General features: G+C 47.9%; 1 protein-coding gene across 3 annotated transcripts in view; it reads left to right on the forward strand.

The window, feature by feature from the left end:
* The window catches only part of LOC111150674 (calcium voltage-gated channel subunit alpha1 E), a 309893-nt gene that overhangs the window by 247997 nt on the left and 42566 nt on the right, over positions 1–19330 (forward strand). For all 3 annotated transcript variants that reach the window (XM_022508204.1, XM_022508205.1, XM_022508206.1), the window contains 7 exons: positions 1126–1285; positions 2425–2554; positions 3270–3329; positions 4072–4178; positions 15142–15153; positions 16831–16927; positions 19052–19212. In XM_022508204.1, coding sequence (XP_022363912.1) covers positions 1126–1285; positions 2425–2554; positions 3270–3329; positions 4072–4178; positions 15142–15153; positions 16831–16927; positions 19052–19212 — 727 coding nt within the window. The remainder of the gene's footprint in view (positions 1–1125; positions 1286–2424; positions 2555–3269; positions 3330–4071; positions 4179–15141; positions 15154–16830; positions 16928–19051; positions 19213–19330) is intronic.

A 19330-nucleotide genomic window follows, 5' to 3' on the forward strand; every position in this document is an offset into this window, starting at 1 on the left:
GTCTTCTGCTCTCCCCGTTTTTCTTTCTCCCACTGCTCCGTCTCCATTCCGTCACCTTCTCTACGCTCAGAATACCAGTAGTACTTTAGAAAACGAAATCTCTCATGTGCAGTGCTCCCTGGGGTTGGCTCGGTCCTGTCTTGGGATTTCAGACAACCACTTTTGCTGTTTCATTTTATGCTCTAGTATTAGTGCTTTGGACCCTCTCTGATGAGAAACGTTAAGAAGTTCTTTTTCTGGGGCTGGTCGATGGCCTTGGTCATAGGTAAGAGCGTATTATCAGAGACATTTTGGATGAGTTACTTCTTGGAAGGACCCAGAAGGGGCCAGAACCTCAAAGGTTTGCTGCTTGCATAGAGCTCCAGGGTAGAGACATTCTCTGAGAGCGAACAGTGGGAGAGCTGACGGCATCCCTTGTCCCGCTTGGAGAGCTTCCGCCTCTCTGCCACTCACCTTGCATTGTGACTTGCATGTGGAAAGTGAGGGTGGTGGCCCAAGAGCTCCCCTCAGCCTCCAGCTCCTTCCTCTTCCCCATTCTGGAGTGCATGAATATTGCATTGCCATTTCAACATTAATCACGACTGAAACAGGCACAGACAGAAAGTCAGCCGCAAACAGAGTAACGGTTTCTTAAAATCTTCCATTGCAGTGTGAGATCATTGAAAGGCTACAGGATTTTGAATTGGGAACTAGCTGTATGAACCTAGGATAGGTACTTGAATTCCCTGAACTTCAATTTTTCTGTCTGTATAATGGGCAGACTACACGCTGCTCAGGGTGTAGTGATGTGAAAATTCAGTAAATGAATATAGGCAAAGAATCTAGATCTTAGATATGTCGACTTTGTAAACTTTACAACAGAAACAAGACTTCTGTGACCCTGGAAAACATGATTATTATTTATACATCCAAAAAAGGGCATACCATGTAAAATTAGGGCGAGGGCCAGGCAAGAACGAGAGTAAGGGCTTAACTCTGTGTAATAGTGGACACCTCCAGTGTTTGCAACGTACCTGGCTAGACACATTCCTCTAACCCCTTCCCCTCCTTTCTATCCTGTCCCCAACGGACACCATCCTCACAGGTGGCAAAGTTTCTGATGATTTCACCATGTCCTTTTTGCAGTTAGCAACAAGACTGATGGAGAAGCCAGTCCCTTGAAGGAGGCAGAAATCAAAGAGGAAGAAGAGGAGGTGGAAAAGAAGCAGCAGAAGAAGGAGAAGCGTGAGACAGGCAAAGCCATGGTGCCCCACAGCTCCATGTTCATCTTCAGCACCACCAACCCGTAAGGCCCCCTCCTGTCATTCCCCCTTTGGTGCCAGGGTTAGAGCCAGGGTGGGGTGACGAGGAGAAGGAGAATTAAGGGTCCACTCCTCCTCCTGATCCTTCTTAGTGGACTATGGCTGGACATCCGGAACATATAGGACGCTCACTGGTGGAGCTGGGTCATGGGATTGAAAAGCCTCTGAGCTCTGTACTAAGTCCACAAAATAAGACAGGGAAGCATGAGAGATGTCAGGAGAAAACGACCCTCTGCCTCTTAGTCCTTTTATTTGGTTGGTAAGTTGTGTGGGGGTGGGGTGGGAGGAAGGCAGTCTACTTCAGATGTTTCACCAAATATTCCAAGGGTAGACAGAGCTGAGAATACGGAGCCTAGATAGATAGTGGCCCACTGGGGTTTAAGAGTATTGGTCCCAGAACCCCAAATGTGGATTTTGAAATGAGCATGGTTCCTCAAAGCACAGGTAGGGGCATAAGATGGAGGTGGCAGAGAAGATTCTGGAAGGTTAGACTGAGCTGCCTTTTGCCCCAGAAATGAACAAGATGTACACAGAGACCAGCTTCTGAGGCTAGGAAGACAGAAAGGTTTTCATGACCACATGGGCAGTATTCTGGCAAGGCTCTGGGAAGGAAGGAACTTGGGCTAATGTATGTCAAGTCGCAAGTCCAGAATACAGTCTGTAGAACATAATCACTTTAATCAGCATACCGGGGCTCATGAAAACATGTCGCTACTCTCATTAGGTATTTTAGACTCCAGGTATATCATTACGTTTCTTGGTTCTTCCAATTTCCTTGCTATGTCCCAGTTTTTATATGGGGGCAGGGGGAGTACACACTGAGAGGTGTTGGAGGGTACCATGTGGGCATGCGCAGTGCTTTTTGTCGGGCTGCTCCGGTGGCTCAGACGTGCCTACGGATAATGTATCTTGGCTTGCGCTACTGCAGCCTCTAACCAATCTGATTATCTTCTCCCACTGGAGCTTTAAATCACGGGTGGTGCCTGCGAAATTAAATTGCTCTCCCTGTGGCTTCCTCTGGCCAGGGCCTGGCTGTCTGGCGGAGGCCGATGTGCCCGTGGGTGGGGAGTAAGGGGAGGGGGCGGGAAGCTGAGGCAGCTCCTTTGGCTCTGCCATCCCCCAGGATCCGCAGGGCCTGCCACTACATCGTGAGTCTGCGCTACTTTGAGATGTGCATTCTCCTGGTGATCGCGGCCAGCAGCATCGCCCTGGCAGCCGAGGACCCCGTCCTGACCAACTCTGAGCGCAACAAAGTGGGTGCATGGGAGCCGAGCCATCAGCCCTGGGACCCACCCCGTCCCAGCCCCTCCCCAGCCCAGTGTTGAAGGTGAACTAGGGAAGGTTCCTGGGGGCAATGAGGAAGGCTTAAGAAATGGCCCATTCCTGTTGCTCAGGACAAAGTATGGACCCTTTCTAGATCAGCTCTTTCTTCCCAGCCCCCCACGTGCCCTAAGGCTTCATCGACAGGCCTTCCCTCCAGAGCCAGCCAGTCTTTGCAGCCACCCAGGGGCTTGTGTTGGAGGTGGGTGGGGGGAGGCTCTCTGATGCCGGGTCGTGAGGGATATGCATGAATTTGGGAAGCTGAAACTCTACCCTGAGTTGCTGAGACATCTCCTGGAGGTCCCGAATGTATATGTCAGGAGATATGAAGGAGGTATGTGGGGAGCATTGCAACTGACAAGGATTCCAGGGCCTGAGGGAGATATCTGTGGGTCATTTGGGATCCAAGAAGTTAAGTTCTGGCCAACGGGAAGGAAGAGCCAAGGACTGACCACAGGGTCCTGTAGCTGTAGGAGAATGCATGGCTCCTCTCCTCCCTGTGTCCAGCTAACAGTGAGAAGCCCAAGCTTCTGTTCTGAGGGAGAAGTGAGCTGTGGTGGGGGTGCAGGACTGCGTGTGTGTGGGCAAATGCATGCCTGTGGCCTGATGGCCACACCTGGGTGTCTTCCCTTTCCCTGTGTCTTACAGGTCCTGAGGTATTTTGACTATGTTTTCACTGGCGTGTTCACCTTTGAAATGGTCATAAAGGTAAAAGCTTCCAGAGAAAAGCTGGGCTCCAGGGTTTGGATGGGTCATGGGTCTGCTCCTTTAGTATAGTGCTGCCACCTACCAGCCAATGGCAGACCTCAGTAGGGCCTCTGGAGACCCCTCTTCTGGCCTCAGAAGTCTGAGGAAGTCTATCACGGCCAGATTTCATGGCACAGCATGACTGGGGGGGATCTGTTTAGACTGGGGCAGACCTGTGGGTATGGCCCAGGGAGGGGCCTGTCTGCTCTCAGGCAGTCAGGAATGCAGACAGGCATGGGGACTGTCCTTGCCTCCCGAGCGTTGCCCCCTGGTTCAAGCCAAGGCAGAGGGTCAAGTAGGGATGAGTTCTCCCAGACTCCATGTAGTCCTAGCTGCACTTGCTGCTTACCAATCTGTGCCCCATCAACCTAACACCCCACTTTCTTGTTCATGGTCTCTGCCGTCTGGGGTATTCCTCATCTGTGCATATGTGGGGACCTCTGGTGCTCCGAGACACTAAAGGAAGGAGAAATGTGAGGCTGAGGAGTCTAATTGAACCCTGGTGGCTATGACATGGGGCCTTGGGCTTCACAGTTAGGTGGAGAGAGCCTGTGGGACCTGTCCTTTTGCTCTCCAGGTCCTTGTGTAGGGTTGGTTGTGGAGGCAATGGCAGTAGAGGCATTGTCCTGGGGAGCCCTGAGCTCCAGGTGCATTGCCGGCTTCTGTGGGCTCATCTGTGGCTGTTCATATCCTTCTCCCACAGATGATAGACCAAGGCTTGATCCTGCAGGACGGGTCCTACTTCCGCGATTTGTGGAACATCCTGGACTTCGTGGTGGTGGTTGGCGCATTGGTGGCCTTTGCTTTGGCGTAAGTGTAATTCTTTCTTCTTGTTCAATGTCCTTTCATCCCTTCTTCCTGAGACTTGGGCTGATTCAAGGCCTTCTCCGAGGCCAGCGTGAGAGGCAGTTCCCTCAGATTGGTGCCAAAGAAAGCGACCCTGGAAGTCTGCTTCCCACTTGTCCTCTGTGGTACCCCAGCGAGCCTCATAGCTTCAGCTCACTGCCCCAAACGGCAGCACTGGTGAAGGAGGAGCCGGGGGAGTCCCAAGGAAGAAGCCAGAGGCCCTGGATTTCCTTTCTCGGAGATGAGTAAGCATGGGCAGGAGCTCACCCGTGTGGGCAGTTCCTCCATGGGCTCAGGGAGGGACCCAGGACAGCTCACATACCCTTTCCTTTCTTGGGTATGTCAAAGAATCCACTTGGAAGAAGAATGCAGAGTGTAGAACAGAGTCAGGGGTTACAGACTGCTCATGAGCAGGGGTACCCCAGAGATATTTTATACATATAAGAACCATGATCATGTGTTTAGCTCCAGAACCTAAGACTTTCACAACTTCCTTGGTAACGCACTGAGGAAAACATTCAGGTGACTAAGCCATGCTCATTACATTTGGGGAATTTTTTTCCCCCAGACACTGATCAGCTGTAGTAGGTTTTCAACCACATGCTGACATTTCCTGTGGCATCCAGCCAAGGAAGGGGCTCTCTGGGCTTTTCAGGGTGTAGCTAAGAAATACACACGATCAGGGCCTTTTCCTTAAGCTGGTGTATAGAGTGCCCAGGAGATGAATGACAGCTTTCGGTCCCTGTCTACACCTTGCTGCACTGCCAGAGAGCCTCCCCCTTTTCCAGGTGGCACAGTAGACTTCCCTCCAGTCTCTCCAACTATAAGAGAGAGCTGAGTCTTTAAGCAAGTCTGGCTAAACTGTGATGAGGCAGAAGGAAAGCATCTGGGAGTTGCTGGCAGTGATAGCAACTGCAAAAGGGAAGGGGCAGAGTGCCTACAGAGGTTGGACCTTCCCAGGTCCAGGTGGTTAGAAAGGGCTCATCCATCCCTCCCTTCCCCACAAATACCATATCAGCTTCTGCCCATCCTGTCAGAGAAGGAGGTGGGGTGACAGTGAAGAAGGAACATTCTCTAAGTGTCTGAGGGTTGGGAGCTCTTTGTAGGAGAGATGAAATGTCCCCAGCTGTCCTAAGGACTTAAGATCTTCCAGAACCTAGAAGTGGGCTATTTGCATTGCTGTCCCAGCCACAGAGAACCCTCCAAAGGAGAGCCAGGTTGAATGTGGCTGGTGGCGCTGAGCTGGGTTGGCAGGACAATGTCTGCATACCTTGTCCCCCTTGTAGACCAGTGTATTAACCGCACTTACCTTTAGAGTCATATGGAATCACCTGTGCCTCTCACAAAAAGAAAGCCTCTTATTAGACATGACTGAGCTAGTTCCAAAGAAATTTCACAAAAGCATGGTATTTTCCCCAACATCTGGACCTTCTATAAATTCTTAAGATAAAAACCAAGGCAGCTCTACCAAAGGGACTCCCAGCTCCTCTTCCTCCTTCTTAGAAAAAAAATCATTAAAGTCTGGCTTTTTCCTCAGGAGGCCTACTTACTTTGTTAGGATAAATATCACCCTTGAGTTTTTAAAAGGTCAGTTTCCTTCTCATTTTATCAATTCATTTGCATATATTATTCGTCATATTGTTCTTTATTATTTTGATCTCAGTAAAGTAGTTTGTCTCTCTTTGAAGAAACAAAAGATGAGGAGAGAGAAGGAATAGGAAAGGATCCTCCCCATCTTTAGGAAGAACAGAGCTCATGGGGGTGACAGGAAAGGATGGGGTGGGCTCTGGACTCATGCAGGCCCTGCTTTTGAATCCCAGCCCCTCTCCGTACCTACGTGATGTCCTAGAGTAACATAGCAGGATCGTAAACTTCCTAATCTCAGTTTTTCATCTCTGCAATGGAGTCAAAACAATGCCTGTGGAGCGCTTAGCACCTAGGACGTGGCACAACGTGAACAGTCAACAAATGTCTTTTTTAAACTTAAGTTCAGTCAGCCAACATATAGTACATCATCTGTCTCGATGTAATGTTCGATGATTTGTTAGATAGTAATTCCCTTCCTCATCCTTCCATTCTTTCATTGCATCCTGAAGTCAAGATGCCAGAGCCAAGTGTGTGTCGATGTATAATGTGTGCAAATGGCTGAAGGTGAACACAGGCTGGTTTCAACATCTGGGTTGTTTTACACACCCACATGCGCATACACACGCATGCAGACGTGTGGGCGCGCACAGACCCACAGGCACACAGACACACACCCCAGTAACCAGGCAGGTACGTAGGTGCCCGTGGGGAGGAACTGTGTTTCAGCGAAAGCCTCTGCATGCCTGCCCCACGTCCACAGTCCAGTTGTCTCTCCTCAGGTCCAGAGTGACAATGATGGGCTGGAGGGTTGTCATCTATCTTGTTCTTTTTTTTGTGCCCTTTGAAAACATGGCGATGGTGGCTTTGGTGCTGGTGGCAGGGGAGGCCTTAACAGCCCCGGAACCGAAGCCTCTCTGTGGGTCCTCAGACCAGGTACAGTGCAGGAAACCCCAAGAATCCCCTGGTTCTGGGGTCCACACTTACGTGATGGATTGAGAGTTATGATCCATCACTTGCTTTTAGTGATGTCACTTCCTGAACTTTTTCTTAATGTCCCTGGAAGTGTAAATGGTACTTGCTCCCCCTTCTCCATCCACTCTCTTGTGCTACCATCCTTCCCAGCTGGCCATGCACACCCCCTTTCCCCTTTCTCCTGCTCATAGAACAGACTCACACCCGTCTCCTCTGGCCTTTGTCACGTTGCGGAGGTCCAGGCAATGCTTTCTCTTGCTCACACGCCACGCTTCCTAACTCTTTTCTCTCCCCTTCCTCATTCAGCTCTCCCATCACTTTGGTAGGGTTGGCCCGGGTCCCCCCTGCCAGCGGAGTGAGGGCCTGGCCTGGGGCACACAGCAGAAGGAAGCCTGTGTAGCACAGCTGGGCCATGGTAGGAGGCTCAAGCCAATAGGAAGCCAAATGTGGGGTTTTCTGTAGGCTTTTTAAGGACCTCCCTCCTTGCAGTTACAGATTTCATCCTCAGAACCCATGTATTTACCCCTGAGGATGTCCACCACTCAGATAGCCTTACCCCTGCCCCGTCTCACTCTCTTCCTCCTGAGGAGAGGCTACTGTGGAGGCTTCTGCTCGGGCTGTTACTCAGTCTGAGCATATCTGACCGTGATGGCTGTGGTAACACCTTCATGCGATGCCTCAGAAGTGAGAGGCGACTTGGCATCCCTGTCACTGCGACCAGCCAGGATCTTCCCAGAACCCAACCCAAGTCCCAAGAGCAATGCCCGTAACCAAGGGGAAGCAAGGTCCTGTAGCTGAATTCTCAAAGAAAACTGTGTGGTCCCCTGAGCCCTTCTGGCAGAGGTCTGCACCTACCGTCATGTATGTTTTCTGTAAGCATATATGTCGTTGACGTAGTGGCTGAAGAGAACTCTCTCTTCTCTATAGCTGTGTACCTCAAGGGAAGGGATCCTTTATAATGTAAACCTGACAAATTCTGTTTGGGAACTTTTATTATTGACTTTTGAGGAGGAGGTGACGGGGATTTCTTTTCTAAGTGTGGGCGTACTGGGAGATGAGAAAATCAACGGAAAGAGACTCTACTCGCACCTTTCCTGTGCATCCCGGCACATTTTTACATTATAAAGCATTTATAAGAACACTCGGGTCTCCTTGCCTCAGCCAGATACCTGTGTAGGGAGACGGGCAGAGTTTTGGCAGAGGTTGGCTTTGTTTCTCCCTCATTCTGCTGCCCTCACAACACCCCACTTTCTGGGCCATATGGAGACACAGAGTGTTCGCCAACTATAAATGTCCTGACCATGCCTTTTCCTCCTTGAGGTTTCAAGAAAAGTCTGGTGAGTGACTGGATCTGTGAAACCTTTCTCTTTTATCTTTTTCTATCTGAAAAAGAGGGATTCTTCTGTTTGATCATTATTTTACACCAAAAGGCCAGCAACTGCTTGTCCCAGTTTCCTCACACCCTGTTGCCATCATGTCTGCCTCCCAGCCTCCTGGGCGGGACAACAAAGATGGTTCCAGCCTTGGCATTTCTGGGTATCTGCACCTCAGGCACATTCCCTCACTTTGGGGCATCCTCCTGGAGGCAGCTGCCTCATAGGGAAATTAGGGGCATCAAGCCCCTATGTCAGGTTGAGTTCCTGAACCTTACAGGATTATGCGCAGTGAGGCAGTGATGCTATCTGGCCCTTGGGTTTTGCATTTGAAGTGGCTTGTGAAGGGATTTGGACAGGCAGCTGGGCAGGGACAGCATCTCAGGAGGAAAGGCAGGAGAGCACAGGGACATATGTGTGTGTGAGATCCTTCACTCCAACCCAACCAAGCCCCTCATCCTCCTCATTCTCATTGTTCCACAGTGTGTTACTTGACTAGCTCAAGTCAAGTCACCAGGTATCCAGCTATCCTGGATTGGGTTCTAACTAGTAAACTTACAGCTTATAATGACTTGTCCACACAAACAATCTAAAGAAAAATAACGAGCAGTTCTGCTCCTACCTCCTCCCCGCACTGGGGCTGGTGCATCAGTCAGAGTCACGCAGGCTCTCTGGCAGCTGAGACCCAAGCCCTCCCTCACTGCCTGCCATCTTAGCGGGGCATGAGGTAAGGTCAGGGCTCCCTGGCACGCGGGGGATCTGGATCACAGCCGCACTTGGCCTTTAATTACTCAGTGCTTGGCCAGAAAGGAAAAACATGAGTCAATCTGCCTCTTGATGCCAGAAGGAACCAGAATTCCCACATTAGCTTTTATTACATTCTTTTCATTGAAGTATGTTGCTTTTCTGACACTTGACACTCTGCCCCGGTCTTTAAGATGGATAAGGTCATTTGAATGCATTCAGAAACACCTGCAGTGGCCAAGCTGGTTCTGAATTCATTCAGTGAAATACACGGAGATAATTTTAGATTTGGAAGGGCCCTAAGGAGCCGCAGAATATGGTACCCTGGTTTGTTTTGTATTCGTAAAGGTGTGAATGTGTGCTCTGAGAAAGGAGTGGCTATCCAGAGCTGAAATGCTAGTAGGTACTTACCCTCAGCAGAGCACGGAATAGAACAGACATTTCTCCCTATACCTGACTCCTCACTATTCTTTACTGCTTGCCTGGATCTGAGGCAGTCCCCCTCACATCTCACACTTTGCTGTGGGATTTCTTTCTTGATAACCCCTATTCTCCTAGAACTGAAAGGGGCATCTCCCAAAGGAAGTTGTGACTATCCATTAATCTTGGAGGGGGGAAAAAAAGTGGACAAAGTCCTGCTTCATGCAAAGAAGACCCATTTGCCATTGAACCAGACAGGTCATCCAGTGCCACTGTTCTGTGGAAGAGAATGAAGGATTAAAATTAAATTTCGCCATCAGGTAGCCAATTAACTGTGGATTTAGGATGCTGGCTGAGCTGGAATTGGAAATTTCCAGTGGTGAGCAGATAGAAGGTTGTTGTTCCTCCAGACTCCAGCTTTAAGGGTCACCTCAAGAGTGACTTTCCCTGACTTTGTGCCCAGGCAGGGACCCTAAAGGTGATTAATGGCCAAGAGGCTCTTGGGGTGCCTACTGCTGTATTATACCCACAGTGCCTTGAGAATGGGTTTTGGGATAAATTAGGAGGGACAGAGTAGGAGCCACGTAGAGGGGGTGCCTGAAAGAAAGAGATAAATTCTCAGTCTACCCGCTCTTGGCATTAAGCTCCAGCACGCATGTTTTTTGATGAATGCTAGAAAATACATTGTCTGTGATTTACATCACTGATGCTAGGGAATGTGCATCTGGAGACCTTTATCCTATGGAGGCAATGGGTGTGGTTGTCCCAGCATTTCTCTTTATTAACGAGCATGAATTTGGGAGATGGTTGATTATAAATGGGATGTCAGCCTCTGGCCACATTAACAAATGAAATGATCCAGCCAGGGAACACGGTCTGTTCACATGGCAGCACGCAGTGTAGCTCACCAGCCTCAGATGCAAGGTGCACCCCACACCAGAGCCTTCCCAGACACAGGACCAGCTCAGAGCTGCAGGATTCGTAGAAATCCATCACAGTGTCCTCCAGATTTAACAGTAAGTTTTGGAGTAACTCAGAGCAGATTTCGTGGTGGGACTAGGGAAGGATCAGCTCAGATCACGTGACCTGCAAGCCATCTGCCTAATCCACACTCACAGAGCCACAACCTAGCATTATGAATTAGTCGCCTGCTGGGGGAGCGTATTGGCTGGACTTTAGCCAGTGCCAAGGCCCTCTGGGAAGTTTCAGTAGATGAGGAGTCTTGGGTATGTTTGGAAGGTGAAGTGTAGGAAGCAAGACAGATCAGGTCACTCTTCCCCAGCCTGAATAACAAAACTGCTAGGAGACAGTAAGGTGACTTGCTGTCCCCTGATGCTTCTCAGCGTGTGGACCTTCCGGTTAGAGTGTGGTGCTGTGTTTTGTAAAGGAGAAAGTTTTCGAAGGCAATGATGACTGTGTATCGGGAGCTCACTAAGGTGCATTTGCAGGAAGGAAAGGATTATGCACTAGCCACTTCTTATAGAGTTGGTGGCCTGGTCATGGAGCAAAGGAAGTTGGTAGAGTTGCAAAGGATTTAGGGCTCATGGGGGACCCCAAATGATGCTGAGGTAGGGGGCGAGGAAGAAAAATACACACATAGATGAACTAGCCTTACCAACAGGTCCTAGACTTCCTCTGGGGATAAGTACTCCCCGTGCAACTTCTCATTTCCACTGGTCTTTAAAATTTGTAAAGTGTTTTCAAACTGTTTATTTCATTCATCTCTCAGCAGTCCTGTTTTGTAGTGGAGAGGTGGATTGCTTGAGACTTTAACTATTTTGACTCATTTGACTAGTAGCAAAACCAGTTTTTGTTCTAAAATAACTGGTATTTTTTACTTCAAGTTTAGGGGCTTTCTCCATTACATCGAACTCCCTTCTCCCTCCATTGTTGTAGTCAGTTCCAAGCCATTAACCCCTGTAAACTCAACTTGGTGGCTAGGTACAGATCACTCCTTAGCCTTCCGATCCATCTGTCTCTGCTTGGAGATAGACAAGACCTACGGACCAGGTAGGGAAGGGCATCCCCGACCTTGCCTATCTGTTCCATCTGTACCTTTTCCTTTCCATGTACACTCACAGGCCCTAGGCTGATTAAGGCTAAGAGGAAAGATAGCTCATTATTTGAGTTCAGGAACTGCTGGTTTCTTTTGCTGTTCCTCCTTTGGTTAAAAACCCTCCTGCGATTCTCATCTGAAAAGGCACTGTAACATAAATAAGGATGTGGATTTCAGAGCCTAACTTAGGTCTGCACCCCAGCATAATGAATTATTAGCTGTCTTAACTCTCGGAACTTCTATTTCCTTATCTATAAGTGGAAATTAAAAATAGCTGTGTTTTGGTCTTATGAGAATTAAGTAAGGTAAAATATATTCAGTGTCCTGTATAGTGCCAACCCCTTAGCAAGTGCATATCGAAGTTATTATGGCCTCCCAAGTAATAGTCCAGACATTTCAGCAAGGCTCAGGGCTCCCCACAGTGTGACCTCCTGTCCCTACCTTACACTCCAGCAAGCCTGTCCGTGCTTCTAATGCAAGAGATTCCTTAAGGTCCCTGCGCGGTTCTCTCCAGGGCTCATGGAGGAGGGCAGAAGGCCATTCCACTTAGAGGAGGAGGAGCTCTTCAGAATCTGATGTCCCTGCTCTGCCCACCATGGAAAGAGCTGGTTTCTTGCAGAAATCAATGTGCAAGCACGTCTTCTAAGAAAGGGGAGGCCTAGAAACTGAGAAGTGAGGTTACAGTGAATGATGAGTGATATTCATACGATCTGGAGGGCAACTTGACAACTGAGCTGGAAAATTCTCATCTTTTACTGATGAGACGTAAGAGAAGTGTGGCTTTTTTTTTTTTTTTCTTCCTGGAGAGCAGCCAGGACCTTATCAAATAAGAAATGAGTAGGAAATAAATGGGAAAATGGGTGGCCCAGTTGAGTCCCAATTAAAGGGGGACCAGTATGTCCTAGCCTGTGAAATTATCCTCAAGTTTTAACATTAGAGTCCGTTTTTAAACCTGATAAATTTCACGAACTAGCTAGGCAGTGTAAAAAAAATTCTGATTATACATAGAGTAGCAAAGACTAACAAAACGTTATCAAATGATTATATTTAAATGATTTGTAAAAAGCATATGAATTATTTCAAAAATAATAGGCCTCCATTAAAGTGCTTGACGAACTTGTCCTCTTGGTTTGATAAAACATTTCCCTTGCCATCTTGTTGACTACAATAATGACTTAAATAACTCTCCTGTGCCAGGATTTGGGAAAGGTAGTTTGGCCTAGCATATGTGTAAATTAGTATGTATTTTAATTAATATTAAAATTAATATTGGGACTAAGTCAGTAAGACGTTTATGGGCTCCATGGTTTTGTTATCTATTGTTCCTTTCATTTCAAAAGGCAATTTTCAAATCCGTGCTGAACATATGTTAAAAAACCCAAGAAGCAAGCGTGCTTTTCTGCAACCACTCAAAATTGTAGCTTTTCAGTGGCTTCTCTGCTATGAGGGGCCTGTTTGAAAAATGTGCAGAGCAATGACTAATCGGTATTTTGCTTTGGGCCTCAGTCTTATTACTATCCCTGGCTCAACTTTGTGGGAGTCAGCATGGTCCGAATGTCCCCCCACCTCCGCTTACATCGGCAGCTACAATCAGCTGTTGAGATCAGACTGTACTATTAAGGATCCGCATTTTCCAAAACAAGAGACAAACAAGTCAGACAAACAATGGGTCAGAAATGCTCTTTGTTCCATAGCAAAATAGTTTAGTAGGATCCTGGGGCAAACATTAATTACAGAGAACAAATTTTGTCCTTTATCCAGGTATGTGGGAAGAGCAAGAAATTTGGGGCTTTCTTTCATAAAATGGGCATCTGTGAGTATAAACCTCTGAGAACCCATTCAGATGCTACTGGACATAAATGTCTCAGAGTTGAGGTCCTGGGCTAAGCAACAGGTAAAAGCCGGGAGTGTGTCACCCTAAATCACCTGCCCATCCATTGATCCTACTCTGTTCTCTCATTTTAGGAGTATGGAAGATTCTCTCTAAGCTTTTCCTCACGATGAATGTAGCCTGGGGAAAGGAAGGTGACCTGTGTAGTTGTTTTGGTGAAATTTTCAGTCAGATGATTGATTTTCTCATGGCATATAACTTGCAATTATACTTTTGTTTGTTGGCTTGCTTACTTGAGGTCTGTCCTCCCTACTAGACTTGGTAAGTTTCAAGAAGTGAGGGACCTCATTTGTTTTATTCACAGTGGTATACCCATACCTAGAAAGTGCCTGACCTCCATTAAGGACTCCATCAGTGCTGTGATATGAGTGGATAAAGATGTGTTTGGCTGACCCACCGTGTGCCCAGTCTCATGTATGAGAAGACACTGTTGTAACTAAGGGAAGGATACTATCTTTGCCTTCTAAACTCTCAGAGGGTGTCGCATGAGGGATTTAAGATTTATAAAGCCTTGGATTTAATCCCATATCACCATTAGTTTGGCAAGTACTGTAAAAATGAATGTATTTTTTAATATGAGATCATATACTGAGTAAAATTATCATGAGAACTTTTTGCTTGGGACATATAGTGGTGTACCGTAGGTTTGTGATACATTACAAAGATTAAGGAGAAAAAGTACCGTTTCCAGCAACCGGCAGCGGAGAAGCCCAACCTGAATTCTAGACATTTCTACATGGCTGCAGGAAGAATCCCCAGTGGGACTGTGGCTCACTCCCTGAGTGACCTCATACAGGGCACATTTTCGTGGGGATGTAGTTAAGGGGGTTTCAGGGATCTTTTCCAGCTCTAGAATATGGTTTGATGGAGCCTGGAACCAAAACCTTCTGGTACAGAGGCTTAGTGGTTCAGAGCAAGAGCTCCGACCACCTCACAGTCTTGGCTTCAAGGCCCAGCTTCCCATGCTAGTGCTAGGTGCTCCTTAACCTCTCTGAATCACATCTGTGAATTGTTATTAGAAGGTTATTAGAAGGGCCACAGAAAGAGTTGCACTAAAAGGGCTTAGCCTAGAGTAAATCTACAGAAAGTTAGCTCTCATTATTTTTAATCTCAAATATTTCACATTTGTGTTCTCACCCTTTTTATTATTGGCAGGCCTCCAAATAGAGCTGGGACGATTTTTCTCCAAGGTGCACAGTAAATAGCTCACGATAGACAGTTGGTCTTTTAACTTATCAAAGGGCATCCCTTTGTGTGACATCAGGAACTTGATACACAATGCCTTGCCCCAGATCCTGAGGTGGTTTTAGGGTGTTTCTCCCATTTGTGCTTTTAAGAGAGATCTTATTATCCCTATCAAAGAGGTCCTGCACCCCACTACAAACGAAATCCTTGAGAAACATAGATACACCACTGTGACGTAAAATGCCTTTCCCAACAGAATTTCTGGCCCAGAGCAGACCTAATTCCTCTATCCTGGTTTCTTATAAATTCACTGGAAATAGAGTTTGTTGGAAGACTACTAAGGAAATGGAAGTCAAAGCCTCTATTTAGGAAATGTCACTAGACGGGTCTCCATGAAATCAAGCACAATATGGGGAATGCCATCCGGTGAGAGGCAGTTTCACTGGTGCCTGCAAAGGGCCTTTGCCTTTGCAGGTTGAAGAGGTGGGAGTGGAGCAAATAGTGCGCTGGTCCCTCCTTTCACAGAGCGTGTGAACTCCACCAAGTGCCAAGGCTGTAAGCGGGATCTCCTGGGCCCGTGCTTGTCCAATTCCCTGCTGCTGTAAGATTTCCTGGCCTCCCTGAAGTTTTCTGACTGTTTCCTTCTCTCTACCCTCAACCCTTTTTTTTTTAACTGCTTTCCACCTGGATACTCCATAGGAACGCTCTGGGGTAAATATCATTCTCCCTTTTCTTTGAAGTCAAGAATACGGGAAGTGGGTTGGAAGAGGGTGCAAGCCCAGTTAGGAGGGAAGGAGGCTGCTCCCTGAGAAAGGACCGAGTTTATGTGAGTGGTAAGTTCTCACTGATATCCTAGAGAACAAAAATTAGGAGTCGCCAAGCCTTCTTGGGAAGGGATCATTGGCACTGGTTTGGGTATGTATTTGGCTTGGAAGTTGTCTTTTTTTTAGATAGGTAGATACGTGAATGTAATATAGTAAAAGAGTTTATAGAATATACAAAATCCTTTGATGAAAAGACCTTCTAATGTAGTACTCTGGGATTATCTATATTCAGAGCTCCAACTGAAGGAAAGTGGCTTATAGGCCATGGCCTACAGCCATTAAGAGGGTCTTTAAATTCCCATTCTGGACAAAGCCAGCATTCCTTGAATGCTATTGAATGTCTTCCTACCTTGCCTTTTGTAGAAGCATAGATGATCTTTTATCTCTCTGTCCAAGGCTGGGTGGTGGGTATGGCAGGAAGAACGGGGTAAAAAGCAGGCAGAAGCCCTCGTACTTCCCATCTGATGTTCTGGATCCCCTTTGCTCAGGCTATTGGTGTAATGGTACTCTGAAGCAAGATGGGGAAGGAACCAGAGCCTGGGGTCCCTCTTCTGAGTCTCATTTCCTACCATCTGTGTATGTCTTTTACAAATTGCAATTGTTTGAATTGAATGCAACAATCTCGGGATAAGCTGGGTAGGGAGAGAAATGCAGGTTGATTGATTTATCTCATTCCTGAAGAGAAAAAGAGAAACGTATTTTATCTATTGGGAGCAAACATTTCCAAGCAGCTGACTAGAGACGCTCCTGAGCTGAAGGGCGGGTCAAGGTGGGCAGGACCTGCAGTCTGGGCCTTCTCCAACTCTCTGGCTCTCTGCAGCCTGTGCTGGGTGTAGAGGGCCTCCGATGGGGAGGGGCTGCAGAGAGAGCAAGCCATGCACAGATAATTAGGGCGGGAGCCAAGGTCCTGGCCAGAAGCCCAGGTGACATGCTTCCTCTGGAAGCGGCAGCTAACGCAGCAGGAGTGTCATGTCCCTAGTGCCCTTCCTCACCCTGCTCTCCCCTGAACTAATGAACTCTGCAGGGGTGACAAACCTGCACCAAGAAAGGGCTAGGTCAAGTCCTCTGATGAGACATGCTTTTGACCGGGGGTTCCTAGTCCCTTCAGCAAATATCATTTGTAAGCCTCTTACTGAAGAACAGTAGAGCAGGCACCTGGGGATCCAGGGTGGACTGACATGCCCAGTCACGTTCCCTAGTCAGCTAAACTGCCTTTGCATTCTGCTCGTGTGGTAATGAGCCGCCATGACTCCGGCCGTTGGGGAGAAGAGGTGTGCATTACCATCCATGCGTGGATGCCTCTGGGTGCGTGGACTCTGGGTGCGTTCCTCTGTGTGAGGACGCATGGGTGTGCATGCATAGGAGTGTGTGCACACTGGGGAGTGAATTAAAAATTTTCCCGGAGCATGTTTTGTGGGGTCGTCCTGAAGGGAGTCCATTCGGACCCCATTTCTGGTCTCTTGCCCAAGTGTCTCCCCTTTCACCCTGTTGTTAATGCAGTCATGCGAATGCCACTTTCATTTCTCCCCCTGTCCTCTGACCCCTGGGGGCCTCCCCGCTGCAGAACAAACAAGGGGCGAGACATCAAGACCATCAAATCTCTGAGGGTCCTCCGAGTTCTGAGGCCATTGAAGACCATCAAGCGCTTGCCCAAGCTCAAGGTAATGTTTCCCGAGGCCTCTTCTCCCGTCTTGTCTTTAGCCATGGTCAGCCTGCTCTTGGAGGATCATTTCTGGGAATATTCCTTTTGCTTACACAGAGACTGGGGTTCTTTCAAATGCCTGAGTTGAAGGTCTTCGTTTCAAAGAAAAATAACCAGTGGGCCAAGAAATCCAGAGGGGGGGTTGGGGCTCTTGAGTCCAGCCCCAGGTGGTATTTTATATATACTCTGCCTGTGGCATGTCATCCAGAAAGAACCCCATGTCATTAAGGTGCACTCGGAACACCAAAACAGAAGTGGCGGGGGGGGGGGGGCCCGTATGTTTTGGGCTGCATGCCAGAGCATGCCGAGTAAACTGGGATGCTTTCTTCCCTCATAATTCTACACAAGGAAAGGATTTTCTTTCCCCGACCCTTCATATTTTTAAGGCACAGATTAGTCAGTTAACTTGCTCAAGAATAGTCATTTTTGGCAGAGGCAGAGAATGGGGAATGGAGTTAACATGAATCGAGTGCTTCCTGTTGCCAGGAAGTTTCCTAGCTGCATTACCTTGGTTCTCCTCTTTTCCAGCCCATGCCCTCCCTGTTCCATCCTCTTGGGACTCCTTTCTGCCCTCAAGGTGTGCTTAACATTCAAGTCCAGTTTGCTAATATACTGAACACTTCTTCCCCTCCCCCCAACACACACACATAAATTGTGATTGCTGGGTTCATGGGGGAAAGTTCTTCCTCCTGCATCCCTGAGTGAGAGCTCACCACCATGAGGGAGGGACCAGGACTCCTGGTTCACAGCCCTGAGGTCTGCTCACTGCTGCCCAGGCCACATGAGCCACAGCACTGGGCTGAGCCTGGTCTCTAGGATACATACATACATACATACATACATACACACACACACACACACACACACACACACACACACACGCGCGCACACACACACTCTTCCTTACAACTCTCTTCCAGGTAATAGACCCATCATAGTGCCAGGTCTTGTCCATGCCCATAAATACTCCTTTCTGCTGGGGTCTGGGGCCCTAAGCACTATTGTTAGCTGCAGCCCATGCTCCTGGGGTCTCCTGTTTTTTGAGCTTTGTCGGAGTCCTAAGGAAGCGCAGACAGCATGGTGCGATTAGCTCACAGGATGGAGTGTGCAACCCCGCCCTTGGTTAATTCCATTTAATTAGGAAGTGCTGGCTTCTCAGTCTCTCTGCAGCTCCATAACCTGAGGGAAGTGTAGGTGGCTCTGATGATTCCATAAGGCTGCATGCTGCTCACATTCCCTACAGTGCTGAACTAATTAAACCAGCAACATCCACCCAGCGCTGTGAAGAAGCAAGTGCACGAATGCGGCAAGGGCACAAATGCAGTGCTGCTATGGGGTGAGACTCCAGTGAGCTAAACCTAAAAACCTAGAAAGTAACCTAAAAATGGCTTGAAATATGTTGAATTCCTGTGTAACCCTTCGGGATTCTGCACAGGGACACCCATGGCCTGTAACGGTCCCCCCTGCCTTATGAAAAGATAGCTTTCCATCCCCACCCACACCACCTGTTGAATCTTCATCCCCAATACAGCCTGCTTTAAGCTAAGAACATTTACATGAAGTGTTGAACATATTTGGAGCAAATGTAGGAATTTATTCAATATATCATTAAATAATAGGTGGTAATTTACTGCACTCTCTGATCCATTTAGGAAGGTAAAGAGAAAACAACGCATATTCAGTATATAAACCGAGTCTAAGAATGTCACCAAAATAGATGTCAGGTTAGGGACAAGCCATTTGATCCCTTTCTGCAATACATTTCTGTGCCTCCTCCTAACTGGAGTACACCTGTTGGGAGTCCACAAAGGACTCCCTCTTTGCCTGCTGCCATTTGGTTTCTGCCATTTTGGGTTTGCTTTCAGATTCGGAGCCCGTGTGCCCTTCCAGGTGGTAGGTCCTTGCAGTCATGACCAGCTTGGAAGCCAGCTCTGAATCCCATGAGTGTCACTTCTTAGTAAGGGGATGTCTCTAGGGCACTTTCTCAGCAGGGCTGGCTGGTGGTGATGTGGCTCTGACTCAGCTCTAGGCAAATGCACAGGCTGTTCTGGGGACTTACAGGGCTCTGGACTTCTCTTTGCAGGCTGTCTTTGACTGTGTGGTAACCTCCTTAAAGAACGTCTTCAACATCCTCATTGTCTACAAGCTCTTCATGTTCATCTTTGCTGTCATTGCGGTTCAGCTCTTCAAGGGAAAATTCTTTTATTGCACAGACAGTTCCAAAGACACAGAGAAGGAGTGCATGTAAGTGCAACCATAATGTTCTGCTCACCTTCTGCGTACGAGTATTCCGGCAATGCCTGCTTGGGCAACCAATAGGTCTTCTCTTTCTCTCTTACCTGTCTCTCTTTTCTTCTTTTAG

Source organism: Enhydra lutris, unplaced genomic scaffold (genome assembly GCF_002288905.1).
Source record: "Enhydra lutris kenyoni isolate GAN:26980312 unplaced genomic scaffold, ASM228890v2 scaffoldscaffold24, whole genome shotgun sequence".
NCBI classification, from domain to species: domain Eukaryota; kingdom Metazoa; phylum Chordata; class Mammalia; order Carnivora; family Mustelidae; genus Enhydra; species Enhydra lutris.